The following is a 21,375-nucleotide window of genomic DNA, read 5'->3' on the forward strand; positions in this document are numbered from 1 at the left end:
ATAAGTAGGGGTTTGGGATATTAATCAGAATTAATCTATGTAGAAAATATTTTCTCTCAGGCTATTATGATGTAATTTATTCACTAAAATTATACATAACTCTGTTCAGCATTTCCACTATGTCTTTTTTTTTTAAAGAGAGAGTGAGAGAGGAGAGAGAGAGAGAGAGAGAGAGAGAGAGAGAGAATTTTTAATATTTTTTTTTTAGTTCTTGGCGGACACAACATCCTTGTTGGTATGTGGTGCTGAGGATCGAACCCGGGCCGCACGCATGCCAGGCGAGCACGCTACCGCTTGAGCCACATCCCCAGCCCCTCCACTATGTCTTTTAATTTTGTTTCATGTTTAAGAAAGGATGGTTCCTTTATATACTACCCTGAGCCTTATGTCTGCCCCAGGTCTCTATCATCTCGTATCTTCTGGCCTTCCATGCTACTTAACTTAATCCTGTACCTGACTCCCAGCTCAGACTCCTTCACTTTAAAGGCATTGCTCATATACCCTAGACTTGGTGCTGGCTCCTCTGTGTACATTACTGTATTTTCCTTTTTTATAATTAATTAGTTTTTTGATAGTGGGCATTTAATCCAGGGGTGCTTTACCACTGAGCCACATCCTCAGCCATTTTTATTTTTATTTTTTTTGGAGACAGGGTCTCACTAAGTTGCCAAGGGCTCGCTAAGTGGCTGAGACTGGCCTCAAACTTGTGATCCTCAAGTCTCAGCTTCCCAAGTTGCTGGGATTATAGGCATGTGCCAATACACCCTGCTACATTATTGTATTTTTCTAAATGAAATTAAATCTGAACCTGGATCTCACCATAGCCATGTACCAAATAAATGATGTTTCAGTCAATGATAGGACATATGACTGTGGTCCCATAAAATTGTAATAGAACTGAAAAGTTTTTTCTTTTTGCAATTTTATAGAACAAAGTATTATTCTCATGTATATGGGAATACTAGTAGAAATAAATCTACTTTTCTGCCATTTATATAAAAGTATAGTACAAGCCAGGCATGTTGTAATGCATCTGTAATCCCAACTAGCTGGGAAGCTGAGGAAGGACTGCAAATTTTAGGCCAGCCTGGGAAATTCCATGAGTCCCTATCTCAAAATAAAATAAACAGGGTTGGTGGTATAGCTCAGTGGTAGAGCACTTGTCTAGCATGCGAGAGGCCCTGGGTTTAATCCCCAGCACACCACAGGAAAAGAAATAGTACATACAATTGTATTCAGCACATACTTGATAATGACAATAAATTATTAAATTACTGGTTTACGTACTTACTGTCCTGTTATGGTTTGGAATAAGATGTCCTCCCCAAAAGCTTATGTGTGAGACATTATAGGAATGTTCAGAGGTGAAATTATTAGATTAAGAGAGCTGTAATCTAATCAGTGGACTAATCCATTTGAATTCTTTGATGGGCAGTAACTGTAGGAGTGTAGGGTATAGTATGTAGGAGGAAATAGATCACTGGGGGCATACATTTGTGGTTTATATTTTGTCTTTGGTAAGAAGAGCTCCCTCCATCCCTCCTCTCTCCCTGACTGGTTTCTTGGCTATCATGAACTGAGCAGCTTTCTTCTGTCCCACCTTTCTGTCATGATGTTTTGCCTTACCTCTGGCCCAGAAATATAGAGTTGGCCGATCATTGACTGAATCTCTAAATCCTTGAGCCAAAATAAACTTTCCCTCCTGTAAGTTGTTATTATTGGGTCTTTTTGTCACAGTGACACAATGCTGACTAAAATATGTACTGTACTTCTTTTCTTTTCTTGGAACTACTGAGGATCGAACCGAAGGGTGCTCTACCACTGAGCTACATCCTCAGACATTTTAATTTTATTTTGGGACAGGTTCTCACTTAGTTGCTTAGACTGGCCTTGAACATGGTATCCTCTTGTTTTAGTCTCCCAAGTCCCTGGGATTACAGATGTGCATTGAGGCACCTGTCTTTCTATAGCTCTTGACTTCATATAGGCCATAACAAGGAGTGACTGACCTACGACGCCATATAGGTTTGGTTAAATGCACCTTATGCTATTCAAGAAATGATGAAACTGCCTAATGATTCATTTCTTATAACCTGCCCTGTTCTTAAACATACAAGACTGTATCAGGTATACCTACCAGACTGGTGCTTCTGGAGGGAAAAACTCTTCCTTGTATATGGAGAGAGTGGGGGGAGGGGTGTCTCAGCTTCTTGAGTACATTACAGACTTCTGAACCTTCCTAGTCTTGGAGAGTCTTCCTAAACCTTCCTCCCTTTATCTTGATACTTCTCCCACCTTTTCCCTTTGAAGTCAGTCCACATAATATCTCCTCCATTGGTACTCAAAACACCAACATTTTTTTTTTCTGGTATTGGGGAATGAACCCACAGGGCATGTAACCCCTGAGCTACCTTACCAGTCCTCTTTATTTTTATTTATTTATTTTTGAGACAGTTCTCATTCCCAATGTATTCCTTGATGAAGTGGCCCAATTGGATGCTAAAACCAATCACATTTCCTTATCGCCAACACTGCTCATGAACATCCCTTTCAACCATAGCATGATTTGTATCAAGAAATGCTTGCCTCGCTATAATCTTGATCAATCTTATAAATCAAATAAACTCTTATAAGAATGTCCATATATAAGTGTGAATATGGCATCTATGGGAATGCTGCTGTTTGTATTAAGTTGTAAAACAGAGTCCTTATTAGGCTCACAAAGCTTCAAGGCAAATTGGTAGGTGTTCTCCTGATTTCTTATCACCTTTCAACCAGATTGTTTCCCTGGAGCCCTTTCTTTTTAGAAATTCTAGAGGTATTCCTGACAATATGAAACAATATAGAAGAAGGGCCCTTTAGTCAAACTATTGCCACCTTTAATGCCTAATTCCCTTGGGAAGTGCTAGAGCTGGCAAAGGCCTGCTTTGACTAGATTCTCCCAATCTGGGCAGAGGCTCAAGGTGCCACAGAAACCTTTGGAAGCCTCTCCCTCCACCACCACTCTGGGAAGTTGTCTGCCTAGCCCAATGACACACAGCCTCAATTCTTGGTCCCCTATGCCAGGAAGAAACACATGCTGACCAGTGCAGGTCCAGGCAGTGGGGGCATAGAAGGCTGTTACATTATGGGTCTAATCAGTCAGCAAGCAATTTTCCCCCAGTACTAGGGATCAAATAAATCCAGGTGGCTCTTTGCCTCTTTTTCTTTCTTTCCTCCTTTCCTTCTTGGCAGTTCTCACTATGTTGCTGAGAGTAGTCTTGAACTTTGTGATCCTTCCACATCTGTCTCCTGTGTCTCTGGGTTTATAGGTGTTTGTCACCACACCCATTCTGGGAGCAATTCCTTAAATCCACATTATCCATGTGAGAAGGAATTGTGGCTGAGGGCTGTTAAGGAGCAGCTATGTAGCAGAATGCAGGGTAAGGTTGCACCTCAAAACCTGCCTCTACTGGGCTCAGGAGATCCAGGGTCATTTGAAACAAAGGGACACTTGAGACCCCATAGTACCACCAACCTGAACATAATCCACTTCCTCATCAACTTTCTTGTGATTGCAGAGCTGGAGGCTGATGGTAGAGGTGAGCCCAGAGAAGAGAGACCCTAGCATGCCTGTCAGCAGCATTGTACAATCCTTGGAACACCAGGGGCACTATCCTCAGGCTCCAATGAGAATGGTCCCCCTTAGAATTAAGCTGCTATATGTGGTCCTGCTTGTGCCACCCTGGGAGGTCCCCACAACACATAGTAAGAGGTTTGGATGTTATGCTGGTCCAAACATTTTAAAACTATGTAGCTTTCAGATGTATTTTTAAGCCAGCATAGTGTCTTAAGCAGTTTTGAATTTAAATAATTTCATGAAGAAATTGCTCTTCCATGATACCTTAATTACCTCCCCCAACAGCTGCACCTATCACTTGCCCTGGAGGCAAACGCATTTGTGTCCCTGGATGATTTGGGAGTGGATTTCTCATCTTCTTCAAGGTATGATGATTTCAGGGACTCAGTCTCCCAAGGAAAGGCTGCCATCCTGGTCCTTACCTGATCTTCAGACACAGAACTACAGGATCAGCCTTCCTGTCCTCATTTTTGATCTGTACTTTCTGGGTTAACCCTGTTTTAAAGATGCCTTCACCTTCAATGTCCCAGTATACCATCTTTATGATTCAGCTCTTCCTTCCTAAAGAACCATTGGATGTTTTAGAAGGAGAATAGACAACTTCTCTTTATGCAATGTTGATAGACCAAGAAACTTAAACCACCTGGTGGCTGGCAGCCCCAGGATGCAGGTCCTCCTTACTGTACCAATGTCTTTAGACATTTGAAAGGAGGGGAGGACCGCCATCTGGTGGCCATTTCTGGAATGGCAGCACATAACTGGAACACATTTTGTTATATTGTTGTTCCATGATCTTGAACAAAGCAGAAAAAAATTTATAGAGTTGTACAGTACTTAAGAGCCACACCAGCCCAGAAACAACAATAGCAAAATACCAAAAGAAGTTCTTTAGGGAGATGGGAAATGATATAAATAAAAACTCAGGTCCACATAAAGAAAGAATAAACAAGAAGGAATTAAAAAACGGTAAAATAAAATTCTTATTTTCTTTATTCTTTTTTTTTTCTAGTTGTAGACGGGCAGCATGCCTTTATTTTTTTATGTGTGCTAAGGATTGAACCCAGTGCCTCACACATGCCAGGTAAGTACTCTGCCACTGATCTACAGCCCCAGCCCCTCTTTATTCTTAATTGATCTAATAGTTAACTGTTCAAAGTTAAAATAGCAACAGCATATGAATAAGTGAAATGGATTGACACCAATGTTATAAAAGAAATACCAAGAGTCCCACTGATTCATAAGAAGGTGATTATTTTTTAGAGTCTTGACTATAACATTCAGAATGGATTTAGAAGACCATTCAATTAGGTTGGGTCAGAATTTCCCTTTGGGAAGCAGGAACAAATGTTCTGAAGTAAGAGAGATAGAGATAGATTAGGGGTTGGGGTGGTGGTGGCAGAGATTGAGGGGAAACAGGAAGGAAAAAGAAAAACAAGAAAAAGATCTGAGAAAGGTCCCAAGCTACAGTAGAGGCCAGTGAGATGGAGCAGTTAGAGCAACCTGAAGAGGTTTTCATGATTGTCTGAGGGCAAAAAGGTTTCCCCCTTTCTTCCTGATAGAGTCTGGGGAGGGAAGAGCTTGTGAAGTTCCCTAGCATACAGCAGGGAAGAAGCCCAAGACACCCCAGCCCTTGTGGTCCCATGCTAGGGAAGATCTAGGATCAGCCAGATTTTTCCCATAGGGAAGGAGCTGCAACCATCCTGGGCCCAAAGGGCAATATCTTCCCCAGGGTGAAGGGGGGAGAATTTCCAAAGACAACAGCAGGGATGAATCCTCACCTAATGCTAGCATCCTCTACACCTTCCTCACAAATCAAAAGAAACACTCACTGGCTGGCTGGGTGCAGTAGCACATGCCTATGATCCCAGCAGCTTGGGAGGCTGAGGCAGGAGGATCATGTCTTCAAAGCTAGCTTCAGCAAAAGCTTGGCGCTAAGCAACTCAATGAGATCCTGTTTTTAAATAAAATACAAAACAGAGCAGAGGATGTGACTCAGTGGTTGGGTGCCCCTGAGTTCAATCCCTGTAACAAAACAAAACAAAACAAAAAACACTAACTACTGACTAAGGAACTGTAACTGAAAAATAGGAATTAGGTTGAGATTTTTTTAAAATGAAATTTAAAAATATAGAACATAACATTTTTCAGAACCTGAGTCTGTGGTCAGTACTCAGTTCCACAAAGGATCTGCTCAACTTTCATTATCCCAACCTCAAAGGTGAAGATGCTCCCTCTCATTTACTGCTCTTTGGCACTCCTTGTTCACCAAAAGCATCCATTATTCTTTGTAAAATGCCTTAGAGAAAAGACAAAAAGGGTTCCTTTTTCCTTTAAGAGCATACTAAGGGTTGGGGATATAGCTCAGTTGGTAGAGTGCTTGCTTCTCATGCACAAGGTCCTGGGTTCAATCTCCAACACCACCCCCCCCCCCCCCAAAAAAAAGAGCATATTAATGCTTTATCTGGTAAAACAGTACACTGGAAAACATTGGAGGTGCTCTTGAAGACAGCATTTGAAATCCTCCCTTAATAAGGGAAGCAGCAACTTCTTACAAGCGGCATTTCTTCTTCTTTTTTTTAATATTCACATTTTTAGTTGTAGTTGGACACAATACCTTTTATTTATTTATTTTTATGTGGTGCTGAGGCTCGAATCCAGGGCCTTGCATGTGCTAGGTGAGTGCTCTACCACTGAGCCATAACCCCAGACCACAAGTGGCATTTCTGATGTGCAAAAGGATGACAAATTGAACTGGGCATGGTAGCACACTCCTGTAATCCCAGAAAGTCAGAAGTTGGAAGTGAGCCTTGGCAATTTAGCAAGACCCCATCTCAAATAAAAATAAAAAGGGCTGGGGATGTGGCTCAGTGCAGAGCATCCCTGGGTCCATCCTAAGTACCACATGGCAAACAAAAGTGGGTGGGGTGGTGAAGAACAATGAGTGAAGTATCTTAGCTGTCATTGGTAACAGGAATGATTTCAACAGAGAGCCTCAGTCTCAGAAGCTTCTCAGTGTGAAGGGTTCTACTCACCCTCCGTGCTACCAGCCCACACCTGTTCTGATCCTGCCTTTCATGCCTGGAACTTGGAATGTATTTTAATTATCACACTTTTCTTACCTTGTATAGTCCCAGTTATAGGATTATATAAATGTATGTTATATTTTCAGAGGAAGAAAAGACAGAGACATGAGACATAGGACTGAGCACTTTGGTGTAATTGAGAATAGTTAACTTTTACTGGGGACTTCCTATGTGTCAGTTTTCATATTTATTAACCTTGTTAGTGATCTCACAATTCTTTAAGTGTTATTATCCCAATTTTTTTTAAAAAAAATATAAGAACATTAGGCCAGGCATGGTGGCACAGTCCTATAATCCCAGCAGCACCAGAGGCTGAGGCAGGAGGATCTCAAGTTCAAAGCTACCTTTAGCAACTTATCAAGTCCCTAAGCAATTTAGTTGAGACTCTGTCTCAAAATGAAAAATAAAAAGGGCTGGGGATGTGGTTCAGTGGTTAAGTACCCCAGGGTTCAATCCCTAGTGCAAAAAAACAAAACAAACAAAAAAAATTAGGCACAAAAAAGTTATTTGTTAAACAAGGCCATAAGCACAGGAATCAAACAGTAGAGACCATGCAATGATGTTTACATATCTTTTCTTTTTTTTTTTTTAAAGATTTTTTTTTTTGAGAGAGTGTGAGGGGGGGGAAGAAGAGAGAGAGAGAGAGAGAGAGAGAGAGAGAGAGAGAGAGAGAGAGAGAGAGAGAGAGAATTTTTAATATTTATTTTTTAGTTCTCGGCGGACACAACATCTTTGTTTGTATGTGGTGCTGAGGATCGAACCCGGGCCGCACGCCAGGCGAGCGCGCTACCGCTTGAGTCACATCCCCAGCCCTCTTCTTACTTTTCTTATAGTAAGTTAAACCTCATTCCCAATTTTCTGATGATGAAACTGCAGCCCGGAGAGGGCAAGTGATTTTCCCTGAAGACACTCAGCTATTAAGTGGTAGAAATGAATTCCATTTTTCAGAGAGCATTTCATCAGGCCAGTAGAATGCAAATTCAATGAGGGCAGGAATTCTTTTACTGGTGCTGGGTTTCGCATCTGCAGCCTCACACATACTAAGCACATACTCTACCAATGAGCTACATCCCCAACCCTAAAGGACAGGAAATTTTGACTTTTTCTCATGGCTGAGTGCCCAGTGTCAGAATAGTGACTAGCTCATAGTAGGTACTCAATACATTTGTGATTAGATGAATATTTCTATTGCTAAAACTGCAGAAACAGTGCAGCAATTATTGTCAGGAGATTATTCAACAACCTTAATTTCAATGTTCAATATTCAGAGGTCTCCCACATTTTAACACAATCTATCAAACATGTATGTGTGGGAAGGTTATTTGACATCTACCTATTTAATTTCCATCTTGCTTTAGAGGTTTTAAGGTTTTTCTAGAGGGTTTTGTTTTTTATATATATGTGTGTATGTATGTTCTTATGTATGAATGTATGTATGTATGTATGTATTTAGTGCTGAGGATCAAACCCAGGGCCTTAAGCACACTCAGCAAGCTTTTCACCATTGAGCTACACCCCCAGCCCCAGTTTATAGGTTATAACAAGACTGTTGTTAATCACCTTTTGCATCACTGTGACCAAAATACCAGACAAGAACAACTTAGAGGAAGAAAAGTTTATTTGGGGCTTATAGTTTCAGAGGTCTCAGTCCATAGAAGCAGCACATCATGGTTGAAGAGCACAGTAGGGGTGCGGGAGATGCTTAGCTCATAGCAGCTCCAAAGCAGAGAGAGTGTGGGGAAGGGGTCTCAGGAAAGAACAGCCCTCTCAGGGAGTGTTTCTAGTGACCCACCTTCTAGAGCTATGCCCCAACAGCCTACAGTTACCACTCAGACCATTCAAATTAGTATAATTAGGTTACAATTCTCACAATTCAAATTCACCTCCATACATTCCTGCATTAACACAGGAGGTTTGGGGGGACACCTCATATCCAAACCACAACAAAGACAGAAATTAAGACTGAGGCAGTGTCAAGCCAGAATGGGGCTCAAAACTTCAGAGCCTAAAGAACTCAACATTTACCAGAGCTGGGCCATATTATCTGGTTCCAAACAGCTTAACAGCCTCCGTTAAAAGGAATATCTGCTTTGCTACATGCATGATTCACCTATCTGTGAGATGAAGACAGATTCTTAAATTTTAGAATGTTCCCTCTAAAACTTATATTGAAATTTAATTGCTATCATGATATTGAGGTCAAAAAAATCTATGAGAGATTGGATCAAGAAGCCTCAGCTTTCATGAATGGATTAATGTCATTTTATTGTGGGCGTGGGTTAGTATATCTCCTTCTTACCCTCTCCCTGGCTTATACATGCTTGCTGGCCCTTTTGCCAGATTATGACAAAGCACGAATTTTCACACAATGCTCTTGGACTTCCTAATCTCCAGAATCATAAGACAAATGAACTTGTAGCGTTGGTTGTCACCCAGTCTGTGGTATTCTGTCAAAGCAGCAGAAAATGGACTAAGACAACTCTTCTTGGTATTAAAATTAGAAATAAATGTTCTATCTTGGAGTTTCTTATAAAGATGACTTGAGCTGGAGGTATATTTCAGTGGTAGAGTTCTTGTTTAGCAGGCCTAAAGCTCTGGGTTCAATACACAGCACCAAAAGAAGAAAAAAGTGAACCTAGAGGAAGAAGGTCCTGACATAAGAATTGAACTGAGTACTTAACATTCTGAAACAGACTTAAGAGATCATCCCATTGGGTTATATGCTAAAAAACAACATTCTATACCTGTAGGAGTATATTTACACCACAGTATCAGAGTCCACAAAGAGCTTCTAGTTTATGGAGCTGAGGACACACCAGCAACCTTGAATAGAGGGGATGTTCCTGGCAGAGCTCTCTGGCCTCCCTTAGATCCATAAGATACACTGGTGACTCTCTTAGTTATTCCGAGACATGACCAATGTTAATTCTCTTTAGTTATTAGTTGCTTCCTTTCTTCAACTAAGTCTTCTACAGATAAGTGGAGTTTCAAGGTGATCTTGGTGGTGATGGTTGTGGTAGTGATTTTGGCAGTAGTGATGGTAGTGAGAAGGATGGTGGCGACTGGTGGTAGTAGTTTGAATAACACAGGGCGTTAGGAAGTAGAGCCAAAGGAAATGTGCTGGCTTCCACATTTCTCTAAAGTTGGTCTATGTGGAAGGAAGTGTGGAAATGGAGGCTAGGATTTATAGACTGTGACAAACAGCTGAGGGAGATACATGTCCAAGTGAAGGATGAACTACCTCTTCTCCAAGGCAGTATCTGCGGGCAGGCCCAGAATTGTCCTCAGAAGACATTTCTAAATTTCTATGAGTAGTTTATTCTAAATGGCTTGGGCAAAATGGTTTTGTTAAATAATTTGCAGGGGTGGTGATATGGCTCAGTGGCAAACTTGTACTTGGCATACATGAGGTCCAAGTTTTAATCCCCAGCACTATCAAAAAAAAAAAAAAAAAAAAAAAAGGAGGATGGGGGAAGAAGACAACAAATTTGTAAAGGCAGTTGTTGAAATCTGAAACATGGCCTTGGGCAAAATAAATATTCCTTAAATCACTGGAAAACCATCATTAAACCTAGCTTGCAAAGTTACTTCCTATACCCCTTTTCACCTGTAAGGTGTTTGCAGAACTACTATAAGATAGCATAAAAAGGTGACAATTCACCACCAAAACCCCAGCCTGAGCAACTTAGGAAGACCCTGTCTCAAAATAAAACTCAAAAAAATGACTGGGGATATAGCTTATGGTACAGTGCTTGCCTAGCATGTGCAAGGACCTGGTTTCAATCCCCAGTACTGCCAAAAAAAGAAAAAAATATATATATAAATCACACACACACACACACACACACACACGATATATACACATTCTGTTTTGTTTTGGTGGTACTAGGAAAATTGAACCCAGAGGTGCTTAACCACTAAGCCACATCCACAGCCATTTTTATTTTTATGTTTTGAGACATAAGGGTCTTGAGGGTCTTATAGGTTGCCAAGGACCTTGATAAGTTGCTGAGGCTGGCTTTGAATTTGCAATCCTCCCTCTTTAGCTTCCCAAACTGATGGGATTACAAGTGCATGCCACCATGCCCCGCTGTATGTATAAAATGGCAACTTGATTGCCTGGATCAGATGTTAACAATCTTAAAGGGGCAGAAGGCAAACAGACTCTGCACTCTTTTTTGCAACTATTCAGCTCTGTAGCCACAGAGTAATACACAATTGGACAAGCCTGGCTGTTTTCTAATAAACTTTTATTTATAAACATTACTTTTTTTTTTGGTGGTGCTGGGGATTGAACCCAGGGCCTTGTGCATGCGAGGCAAGCACTCTACCAACTAAGCTATATCTCCAGCTCTCTATGAACACTATTGATTTACATATAAATATTACAAGTCCTCCAGAGTAATTCTTCCTTTAATTTTTTTCAACCACTTTAAATGTAAAAACCATTCTAACTTCGCAAGTCCTACAAAAAGAGGTACAGCTGGGAGTCTATAATCCTAACAACTGGGGAAACTGAGAGAAGAATTGCAAGTTTGAGGCCAGTCTTGGCAGTTTAGTAACACTGTTTCGAAATAAAAAAAAATAAAAAGTGCTGGGGGTACAACTCTGGGAGAGTGCCCCCGGGTTCAATCACAATACTATAAACAGAAACAGGTAACAGGCCACATTTGACCTGGTACAGGCCATCGTTTGCCAGCCTCTGGCTTAAATTTTTGAGTTTTGAGTCTAGAGTTTGGGAGCATCAACCCAAAATCAGAGGTTGAGTTTTAGGTTCACTGAACTATGGGCTCCTTTTTCTAACAACAATTCTGATAGCTGTGAGCCCACCTAGGTACTTTAGTGTGACAAAACATCTTCTCATCTATGGGAGGAAGCTTATTTGTCTGATCTCCACAGTAGGGGCTGTGCTTCCAGCCATTTCAAAGCTGGCCAGGGTTACTAAGAAGCAAGTTATAAAGAAGGTAAGATATGGTGTCCCAGAGACTCTCTGGAGGTCCTCACTGCTTTGTACCCAAGGCTGCTGGCTCTGCTGACAGTGTTATCCTGTGGGTAGAGGCAGAAACCAGGCTCTAACTTCTAGAGGCAGGAGGGCTGCTACTGGGGAAGATGCCTGGACCATGGAAGAGGGTGGGAGGGAGGCTGACCCATTGGTTGGTTATTTGGAACTACAGCACATTACTTCTCTACTACCTTTTGACTTAGTTTTAACAATGGTCTTGTCAACATATAACATTAAAAATACAAGGCTGGGGATGTTGCTCAAGTGGTAGCTCGCTCGCCTGGCATGCGTGGGGCATTGGGTTCGATCCTCAGCACCATATAAAAGTAAAATAAAGATGTTGTGTCCACTGAATTAAAAAATTCTCTCTCTCTCTTTATAAAAAAATAAAATACAGTGAAAGGGCTGGGGCTATATAGCTTAGTTGGTAGAGTGCTTGCCTTGCATACATAAGGCCCTGGGTTGGATCCCCAGCACCAAAAAAAAAAAAAAAAAAAAAGTGAAGGGCTGGGGTGGTAGAGCTCAGAGGGAGAGTGCTTGCCTAAAAATAAATAAATAGAAAAAGAAGTATTGTGTCCATATACAATTAAAAATTTTTTTAAAAATTAAAAATACAGTGAAAAATGCCAGGTGTGATGGTGTACTTGCGTAATCCCAGCTACTTAGAAGGCTGAGGCAGGAGCTCAGCAACTTTGTGAGGTCCTGTATCAAAATAAAAACTAGAAAGGGCCAAGGATGCAGTTCAGTGGTAAAGTGCCCCTGAGTTCAATTCACAGTACAAAAAGAAAAACAAAAAAAAAAAAAAAAAGGAAATATTGGAATCAAACACTCCATGCCTCAGGTATGTAATAAATTTTGTGTTATTTTTTCCTGTTTTTTTTTTTTTTTAAAAAAAACATATATTATAGAATTCTATTTACTTGAGGTAAGTAGACTAGGCACATTCATAGAATACAAATTATAGTGGTAATTGCTAGGAGCTAGTCATACAGCAGCACCCTAGTTGGATGTGGTGGGGATATAGCTAGAGGTAGAATGTAGAATTATTGTTTAATGGGTATAGAGTTTCATTTGGAGAAAATGAAAGAATTCTGGAGATGGATAGTGATATGGTTGCATAAGAATGTGAATCTATTTAGTGCTTCTGAACTATACCCTTAGAAGTGGTTGAAATGGTAAATTTTATATTAGGCATCTTTACCACAATTTTTAAAATTATTACCAATTTTTTTGAAATGAGTTAAGTATAAGCAAAACAAATGCAGTTCTATAAATTCAAGCAAAATATTTCATAAATTTAATAAAATATTCAAATATTAAAACCATTTAAATCCAGCCATAGAGATCAAATAGCCTTTGGTTACACGGGCAGTCCAGCAGACTGAAGGTTGCAGACCGAGGGGCAGGTAGGAGAAAACTAGCAGAAGTGTAGACCTATTCCTGAACTCACACTGGTGGTGCACACCTGCAATCCCAGTTACTCAGGAGGCTAAGACAGGAGGATTGCAAGTTCAAAGCCAGACTCAGCAACTTAGTGAGGCCCTAAGTGAGACCCTGACTCTAAATAAAATACAAAAAAGGGCTAGAGATGTAGCTCAGGGGTTAAGTGGCCCTGGGTTCAATCCCTGGTACCAACAAAAAACCCAAAACAACATTTTAAAGATAATTGGAGGTATATAATAAAAAATGTAGTCTGGGAAAAATAAAAAAGATAACTGGGGGCAGTAGTTCGATGGTAGCATGTGGGAGACCCTAGTTTAACCCACAGAACCAAAAATAAATAAAGATGTGTGGAATTTCACAACAAAATTTCATGTGCCTCTTCTCACCACAAAAACAATCCCAGGTTCCAATATTGGTTGGGGCAGAGGGTCTTGGTATATGTGGACCATCCCTCAGTCCTTACAACCTCACCTCTATCATACCCACACTTCCACTGCCATTATCTCACTCCAAGTGGCTACAGTCATTTGTTTTACTTCTGTGGTCCTTCAGAACACTTGCATCCTTAACTTAAGGGTTTCCAGAGAAGTCAGGAAGATGCCTCCTCAACCCTCCTCTTTGGAGAAAGACAAGATCACCTACTGGCTTTCTTTCGCCTTTAAAATCCTTCTGCAATTCTTGGCTAAATTTAAAATGTGAATCATAAAAGAAAAGCATGGGGGGGCAGGGGACAAAAATCCCTCTCTGGAAGAAAGATTTATCTAGATTTAGAAACTGCTAGGAGCTGGATTCCTGGAGCCGCCAGGGCTTGGAACTTCTTAGGAAGAAGGCCAACTATGAGGATTTAAAGATTTAAGAGGTACTTAGGAACCTATAGTGGTGGAGACATGATGGGTGTGGGGACCCGCCTTTGTGGTGGCCAACTGGCTGTTATACTTTGGTTTCAGTTTTAAGCATGGAAGGGGACTTTCCCTACTGGAGCAGGAAGAAGAGCTGAGAACTGGTACAGCCCTGAGCAAGGAACAAATTTAACCCCCAACAGCTACAGTGGTGAGCAACACAGGTGGAGACACTGTAGTGTTTCAGCTATCAGCAGAGGGAACCAACCAGGTAACTGTCACGTTCTGAGACACAGGACCTATCCTGGACCAAAATCTAGTCTGTGAAAGATCAAAGCTTTAATGGGGGAATAGCAAGGGAATGAGAGTTTATGATAGGTTAAGCATCTCTCAATAACAACAAAATTTCATGCCAAAGATGCTCAGCCAGGCAGAGGCACACACCTGTAATCCCAGAGACGTGCCAAAAGGACCACAAGTTGTAGTTCTGCCTGGGAAATTTAGGGAGACCCTGTCTCAGAGTTTTATAAAAAGGAACTGAAGGTACAGCTCAGAGCTAAATCTCTAGTACCACCTAAAAAAAAGTTATTTCCTACATGTGCAAGGAAACAGTTTTAAAAGACAAAATAGTGGTACACTTTTATTAGTTATTGCCAAATTGCCCTTCATAAAGTTTATGCCACCATGAACATTAAACCCTCCCATTTACAATGTAGTAGGGTGCTCCTGGTGTGAAGAAAGAGTATTTCAACCCCTGTGTGCTGGCTGGGAAACTGCTTTTCAGAGGCTTCTAGGGAATAGAGCAGTGCTGAGTACATAGCTGAGCAAGCTTCTAGTGCAAAGGGGAATTCTTTCCTGCCAAAGCTTTACCTCTACATCTTTGTTTTTTGTTTGTTTGGTACCAGGGATTGAACCCAGGGGTACTTTACCACTGAGCAATATCCCCAGTCCTTTTTATTTTGATACAGGGTCTCAAACTTCTGAGACTGGGCTTGAACTTGTAATCCTCCTGCCTCAGCCTCCTGAATCAACAGGATTACAAGTATGTGCCACCATGCTGGGCTCCTATATCTTTGCTACTTGAAGTCATCAAATTTTCAGTGAGTCTGTGAGCTTCTAGAGAACTAACACTGGGCCTTTATGTGTGTTAGATGAGGTAACAAATTAATAAATTAGGCTTCTAGGTTTTATTAAGAAAAATAATTGAAAACTATTAAGGACTAAAGCTATAATTAAGAGATTTATTGACTCTACAACCTTCCCATATTTGGGATTTTTTCCCCCTCACCTGCATTTCCCCAGAGATTAGTTATTAAATAGCTAAAAGACCTGGGAGCAGTGACACATGCATATAATTCCAGCTTCTCAGGAGATTGAGACAGGAGGGTGCGAGTTCAAGGCCAGCATGGAAAACTTAGCAAAACTTCTCAAAATTTATAAAAAGGGCGGGAGAAGTAGAACAGAAGTTGAACACTAGAGGGTTCAATCCCCAGTACTGGGTTGGGGTGGGTGGGGTGGAGGGAAACAAAAAGGGCCTGTGCCTTGAAGGCATGTAGATAGTCTTGACTCAGCCAGCAGGACAGGATTAGTCCTTTGGTTCCACACAGAAAAAGCAAGGACATCACTTCTGTCTTAGAATCCGGAGTCATGACTCAGTGGTACCATATTTTCAGGCAATATAGAAGTATCTAAGAGAGAGCCAGGCAAGGTGGTGCAGGCCTGTAATCCCAGCATTTGGGGAGACTGAGACAGGAGGACCAAAAGTTTGAGGCCAGCCTAGGCAATTTAGTAAGACCATCTCAAAATAAAATAAATTTGATGACTTCAAGTAGCAAAGGTATAGGAGCCCAGCATGGTGGCACATACTTGTAGACCTGTCATTGTGCTGGCAGTATTTGAGCTCCACCTCCTGGGAGGGGAGGATTTTAGCAAGTTAGTCAATATCTGTGGTTTATCCACCCCCCAGCCCCACCCAGGCCTGCAGCAGTCCCTGATCTAGAGATCATTCAGAGGCCAACAAACAATCCTACCAGCCACATCAGAGCAACTCTCTGGACTGTTGTTGCAGGCACAGATAGATAAAAGGCTTACTCTTTTTGGCTTGATTTAAGCATAAAAGGAACAGTCTATGGCAACTGCAGCCCCCTCACCCTCCTTGCACTGCATGGGAAGAACCTCCTGAGAATAAAGTTGAGAGATAAGAAGTGACCCTGAGTCATCAGGAGTAAAAATCAGGGCCCGACAGCATTTATATCCCTAAATATAAATGTACCACCTAAAAAAAAGTTATTTCCTTCATGTGCAAGGAAACAGTTTTAAAAGACAAAATAGTGGCACACTTTTATTAGTACCACCTAAAAAAAAGTTATTTCCTACATGTGCAAGCATGCCTTAAGTTAAGTCTATTCTCTGGAATTTTCAGTTTGGTGAGCCAATAAATTCCCTTTTGGGTTATACCTGTGCATTCCAGGCTTTCAGTTATATGCATGAAAGAGCCTTGATCTATATTCTGTAGTTCTTCTGAATATAGAAAATGTATCACATGAGAAACTTTGTTCACAAAGCTGCCTGAGATATGGGTAGAGGTGAGAGACCTCTTTTTGAAAGATCCCTAGATAAGTGGACAAACCAAAGACACTAATTAGTGCAAGTTCAGAAGGAGGCATTCTGCACAACACTGAAAACCACAAGACTGTAAACACATGGAAGAGAATTGGGAATTGGTTAGTAAAAGCCTGTAGGTATTTGGGGGTTGTCAGCTCAGACCAAGAGTGGAGATGGGGATGCTGATGCCAGTGAACCAGAAGCAGTGATTATTGTTTTGTGTCACTACATGGTAGCTGAAGGAAATAAGTCTTTTTTCTCATATCTGTTCTTCTTATCTGCCACCTAGTTTAATGGCACTACCACCTCCAGTGATAAATGTAAGCTCCTAAAACCCTGGGAATCTCAGGAATGAGGAAAGTGTCTTTCGCATGCAAATGAGATGACTGGTGGTTGGGGGTTCTTCATAGTTTCAGGATGGGGCTAGCCACAAGCAAGAGCCAGCCTTGACAAAGACTTGGAACTTTCTGCCCTATCTCCCAGCTTCCAAAAGGGGAAAAGGGCTAAAGGTTGAATTAATCATCAATAGCCAGTACTTTGATCAATCATGTCTACATAATGAAACCTCCATTAAAACCCATATATAATATCAGGGGTGCAGAGGTACCTGCCTATAATCCCAGCAATTCAGGAGGCTAACACAGGAGGATTGCAAGTTTGAGGGCAGCCTTCACAACTTGGTGAGACCCTGTCTCAAAAGAAAAAATAAAAAGGGCTGGGGATGTAGTACAGCAGTAGAGCACCCCAGTAGAGGGTCTGGGGGAACTATATGATAAGGTTCAAAAGAGCTATTTGGTTGGTGAACACACTGAAGTGCTAAGAAGGTGCTGTGCCTTGAAATGACAGAGAAGCCCTGAATGCCTAATACCTTGCCTTATGCATCTCTTCCACCTGGCTATTCCTGCGTTATATCCTTACACATTTAAACTCAAAAGTTTCCCTGAGTCTTGTAAGCCATTCCAGCACATTTTTGAATGTGAAGAAGGATGGTCAAGGGATCCCAGGGATTTACATAGCTGGTTGGTCAGAAATATAGATGTCAACATGAGACTGGTCACTGGTGTCTGAAATGAAGGCTGTCTTGTGGGAATGAGCTTTTTAACTGGTGGGATCTGACTCTAACTCTAGGTAGAAAGTATCAGAATTAAACTGAATTATTGGATACTCAGTTGGTGTCTGAGAACTGGGCAATTAGTCTGCAAATCCTATACACTCAGCATCCAAAGAATTATGAGTAAATGTCCCCTGCACCCAAACCAGAAAACCTGGGATCATTTTAGACACACCCTGTCACCAGTCCTGCCCAATCTCTTGCCAAGCAATTCTAATTCAACCCCCAAAATCTCTCTCAAATTTTCATCTATTCTTTACTCATCCAGTCACAGTTATTTGCTACCTATCTTCTTGGTGTCAGACTTTCTCTGCTAGGTGTTGAAGACACAAAGAGCTGGGCATGGGCACATGGCCTGTAATCTCAGTGACTCAGGAGGCTGAGGCAGAAGGACTGTAAGTTCAAAGTTAGCCTCAACAACTTAGAGAAGCCCCTAAACAACTTAGATCCTCTTTCAAAATAAAAAATAAAAAGGGATAGGGAGTTGGGGAACAATTCTCAATACAAAACAAACAAACAACAATAACAACAACAAAAAGATTAGTGAAATCTGGCCCCTGCCCAGTGAAAAATCATATTATAAAAGAAAGACACCCCGTTTTTTGAAAGAACCCCCGTTTCCCTGTCCAAGGAGAATCACAAGAAACACTGGCTGCAAAAGCAAGAGGTTTAGGTTTATTGGGACACAGGCGCCTGCGGGTGTCCAGCAGAACCTCAGCCGGAGCTTTGGTGAACTGGCACACCGGGCTTGGGGATACAGAGATTTTTATAGGGTTTGGGACAGGTTTCGCACGCGCGCGGGAAGCAACAGGTTTCTTATTGGTTTGTTTAAATCTAGCATATAGGCCACCTAGGGGGTACAGGTCTGCATTCTATTCTTTCTGTTCCTGCTTATCTGTTCCTGTTTATTCATTCATGCCTCAGGATGTGGGTGCTCTGTCCTTTCTCAACCGGTTATATGGAAAGCACATCCGGTGGCGCCTGAGCCTGTTTATGACAAGCCCGGTATCTTGATTTCATATCTTGGCCTTAGGTAACTGGACTAACTGGGCTAGGGTCTTTCATTATAATAGTAAAGAAACCAAAACACAATCCTAGAGCCATGGAATTGATTCAGAGACAGGGAAAGGCACAAAGCATTCTGGAGCCCAAAATACCAGTTCCTTACTCAGCTTGAGAATGACAGGGGACATCTGAGAGGTCAGTGAGTTTTTCTAGGTGAGGGTCACACCTAATTTGTTTTGTGGCATTAGGGATTGAACCTTAGGCATCCCACAAGCCAGGCAAGACTGAGCTACCTCCCCAGGTAGTTTTTTAAAATATTTTTTTCATTGTAGATGGACACAACATCTTTATCTATCTATCTATCTATCTATCTATCTATTTATTTATTTTTATGTGGTGCTGAGGATTGAACCCAGGGCCTCACGCATGTGGGGCAAGTACTCTACCACTGAGCCACAACTCCAGCACCCCCACGTAGCTTTTTATTTTAATATTTTGTGTGCATGTGTGTGGTACTAGGAATTGAACTCAGAAGAACTTGACCATGAAGCCAGAATTAGACAGGCACTCAGTATAGATAATTTGAGTGAGTCCTGGAAGTTGGAGACTGCCCCCTGAGGGACTGAAAAGCCTCCAGAGCCCTTCCTCCACCCTTATCACCCTTACCAGACCCTGCTCCAACTTGTTACTAAGGTAACCAGTCCCAGGAATTGTCCCTCCCTGCAGGGAGTTATAAAGTTGTTAATTAATGTGTCCTGGGCTGCTCCATCTGGCCCTTCCCCCATCCATCAGCTTTTCACTTTTTGGCCATCCCACTGAGCATCTCCTGGGCCTAGTCACCTATTCAGGAAGGAGAGAGCAGGAGAACAAAGGAAGCCTAGGACATATAAAAAGGCAAAACACCCTGGCTTCTTGGATACTAGGATACCAGCTATGGCCCCCTTCTCCCTCCTGGGAAAAGTCTGTTACCCCTTTTTACAATAAATTCTGCTTTATATGCTTGCCTCTGCGTGCTTCTTTAATGTTATACTTCAAAATGTGAGGAAGCAGAACTCATCACTGGTAATCAGCGATATTAGCTTTTGAGACACCATCTAAATTGTCCAGGTTGGCCTCAAACTTGCAATTTTCCTGCCTCAGCCTCCAAGTAGCTGGAATTACTATGGTGCGCCTCCATGCCCGGCTCACACATTAGTTTTAAAACTCAAAGAAAGGAGAACTGACTATGCCAAGAGGAGAGGAGAGGACACAGGAAGCAGAAGGTGCAGCTTTGGACATGGCCCAGAAGTGAAGAAAGCAAAGTCTTGACTCCACCATAATGGAGCAGAAGGCCTAAACTTCTCACCTGGACAAGAAATCATTAACTGCTTTCCTCACACATTCTCCTCCCCTACCACCAGAAAAATCTCTCTAGCACTCAAATGTGACTTCCTTTCTCCCTTTCCAGAAACTCTGCTGGTTTACCTTCCTGATCTGTAACTGCTAGCCTTGTCTTTGTTCATCCCTTACTTCTGTCTGCTTGAATTTCCTGCCCTGCCTTGGGCAATATGGCAGGCTTCAGAGTGACTTAGATGTGACTCAAATGTGACTTATTCTACCAAGACCCCTCCCACTGGCACTCACCTTCATGTGTATGGTGTGTATTTAACTATGTATAGTCTTCTTGCTATGGCTGTGAAAGTGCATGAGTCCTCTTCCTGCTTCAGGACCTGGCCTGGAGAGGGTTCTTGGCAAAGGAGAAATCTGGTAGGAGCAAATGCAGTTAATGACCAGGAAGCTGGAAGCTGCTGCACATTCCTGAGACCCTGCAGATCTAGAAAGATGCTTGACATGATAGCATTGCTGAGGCTGTCCCCAGGATACCCATAATCTGCCTCCAGATTCAGCTCCTAGTTCCCAGCTAAGGCATTGATCTGACTTTTCAATTAAATATCCCTTATTATGGGCTGGGGATGTGGCTCAAGCGGTAGCGTGCTCCTCTGGCGTGCGTGCGGCCTGGGTTGGATCCTCAGCACCACATACAAACAACGATGTTGTGTCCGCCAATAACTAAAAAATAAATATTAAAAAAATTCTCTCTCTCTCTCTCTCTCTCCCTCTATCACTCTCTCTTTATCAAAACTAAGCAAATTAGCAAGACCCTGTTGGGGATGTGGCGCAGTGGTAAAGCGCCCCTGGGTCCCATTTCTGCCACCAAAAGATATAAAATAAATAAATAAACTCCCATTTAAAGCCATAAGTAGCTGAGGTTATAGTCACTTTGTTAATGATGATTGGGAGTTATTTTAATTGTGAAGTTCTTAGATTTTATGTAAAATACAAGCTTATATACATAATGATTAAGGCTAAGAAAACTTTTTTTTTTTTTTTTAACTTTTAAAACAAATCTCAAGCTGGGCATGGTGGCCCACACCTGTAATCCCAGCAGCTCAGGAGGCTGAGGTAGGAGGATCATAAGTTCAAAGCCAGCCACAGCAAAACTAGGCACTAAGCAACTGGGTGAGACCCTATCTCTAAATAAATAAAATATAAAAGAGTAGGGGATGTGGCTCAGTGGTTAAGTGCCCCTGAGTTCAATCCCTCGTACCAAGACCAAACCAAACCAAACAAAAAAACACAAAAAACAAATCCTAGTTGCATTTTATTTAATTATATCAAAGGCAAGGCTC

General features: G+C 41.7%; 1 protein-coding gene and 1 non-coding gene across 2 annotated transcripts in view; one reads left to right on the forward strand and one right to left on the reverse strand.

Annotated features, from left to right (window-relative positions):
* Positions 1 to 21,375, reverse strand: part of Trabd2a (TraB domain containing 2A) — a 133,584-nt gene that overhangs the window by 94,556 nt on the left and 17,653 nt on the right. Inside the window, 1 exon segment of the mRNA XM_077791746.1 lies at positions 20,330 to 20,449. Coding sequence (XP_077647872.1) covers positions 20,330 to 20,335 — 6 coding nt within the window. The 5' untranslated portion in view covers positions 20,336 to 20,449.
* On the forward strand, positions 1,135 to 1,205 carry Trnaa-agc (transfer RNA alanine (anticodon AGC)). Its single transcript has one exon. It is a non-coding gene; the product is annotated as a tRNA-Ala (tRNA).

The sequence above is a fragment of the Urocitellus parryii genome, chromosome 12 (assembly GCF_045843805.1).
Source record: "Urocitellus parryii isolate mUroPar1 chromosome 12, mUroPar1.hap1, whole genome shotgun sequence".
NCBI lineage: Eukaryota > Metazoa > Chordata > Mammalia > Rodentia > Sciuridae > Urocitellus > Urocitellus parryii.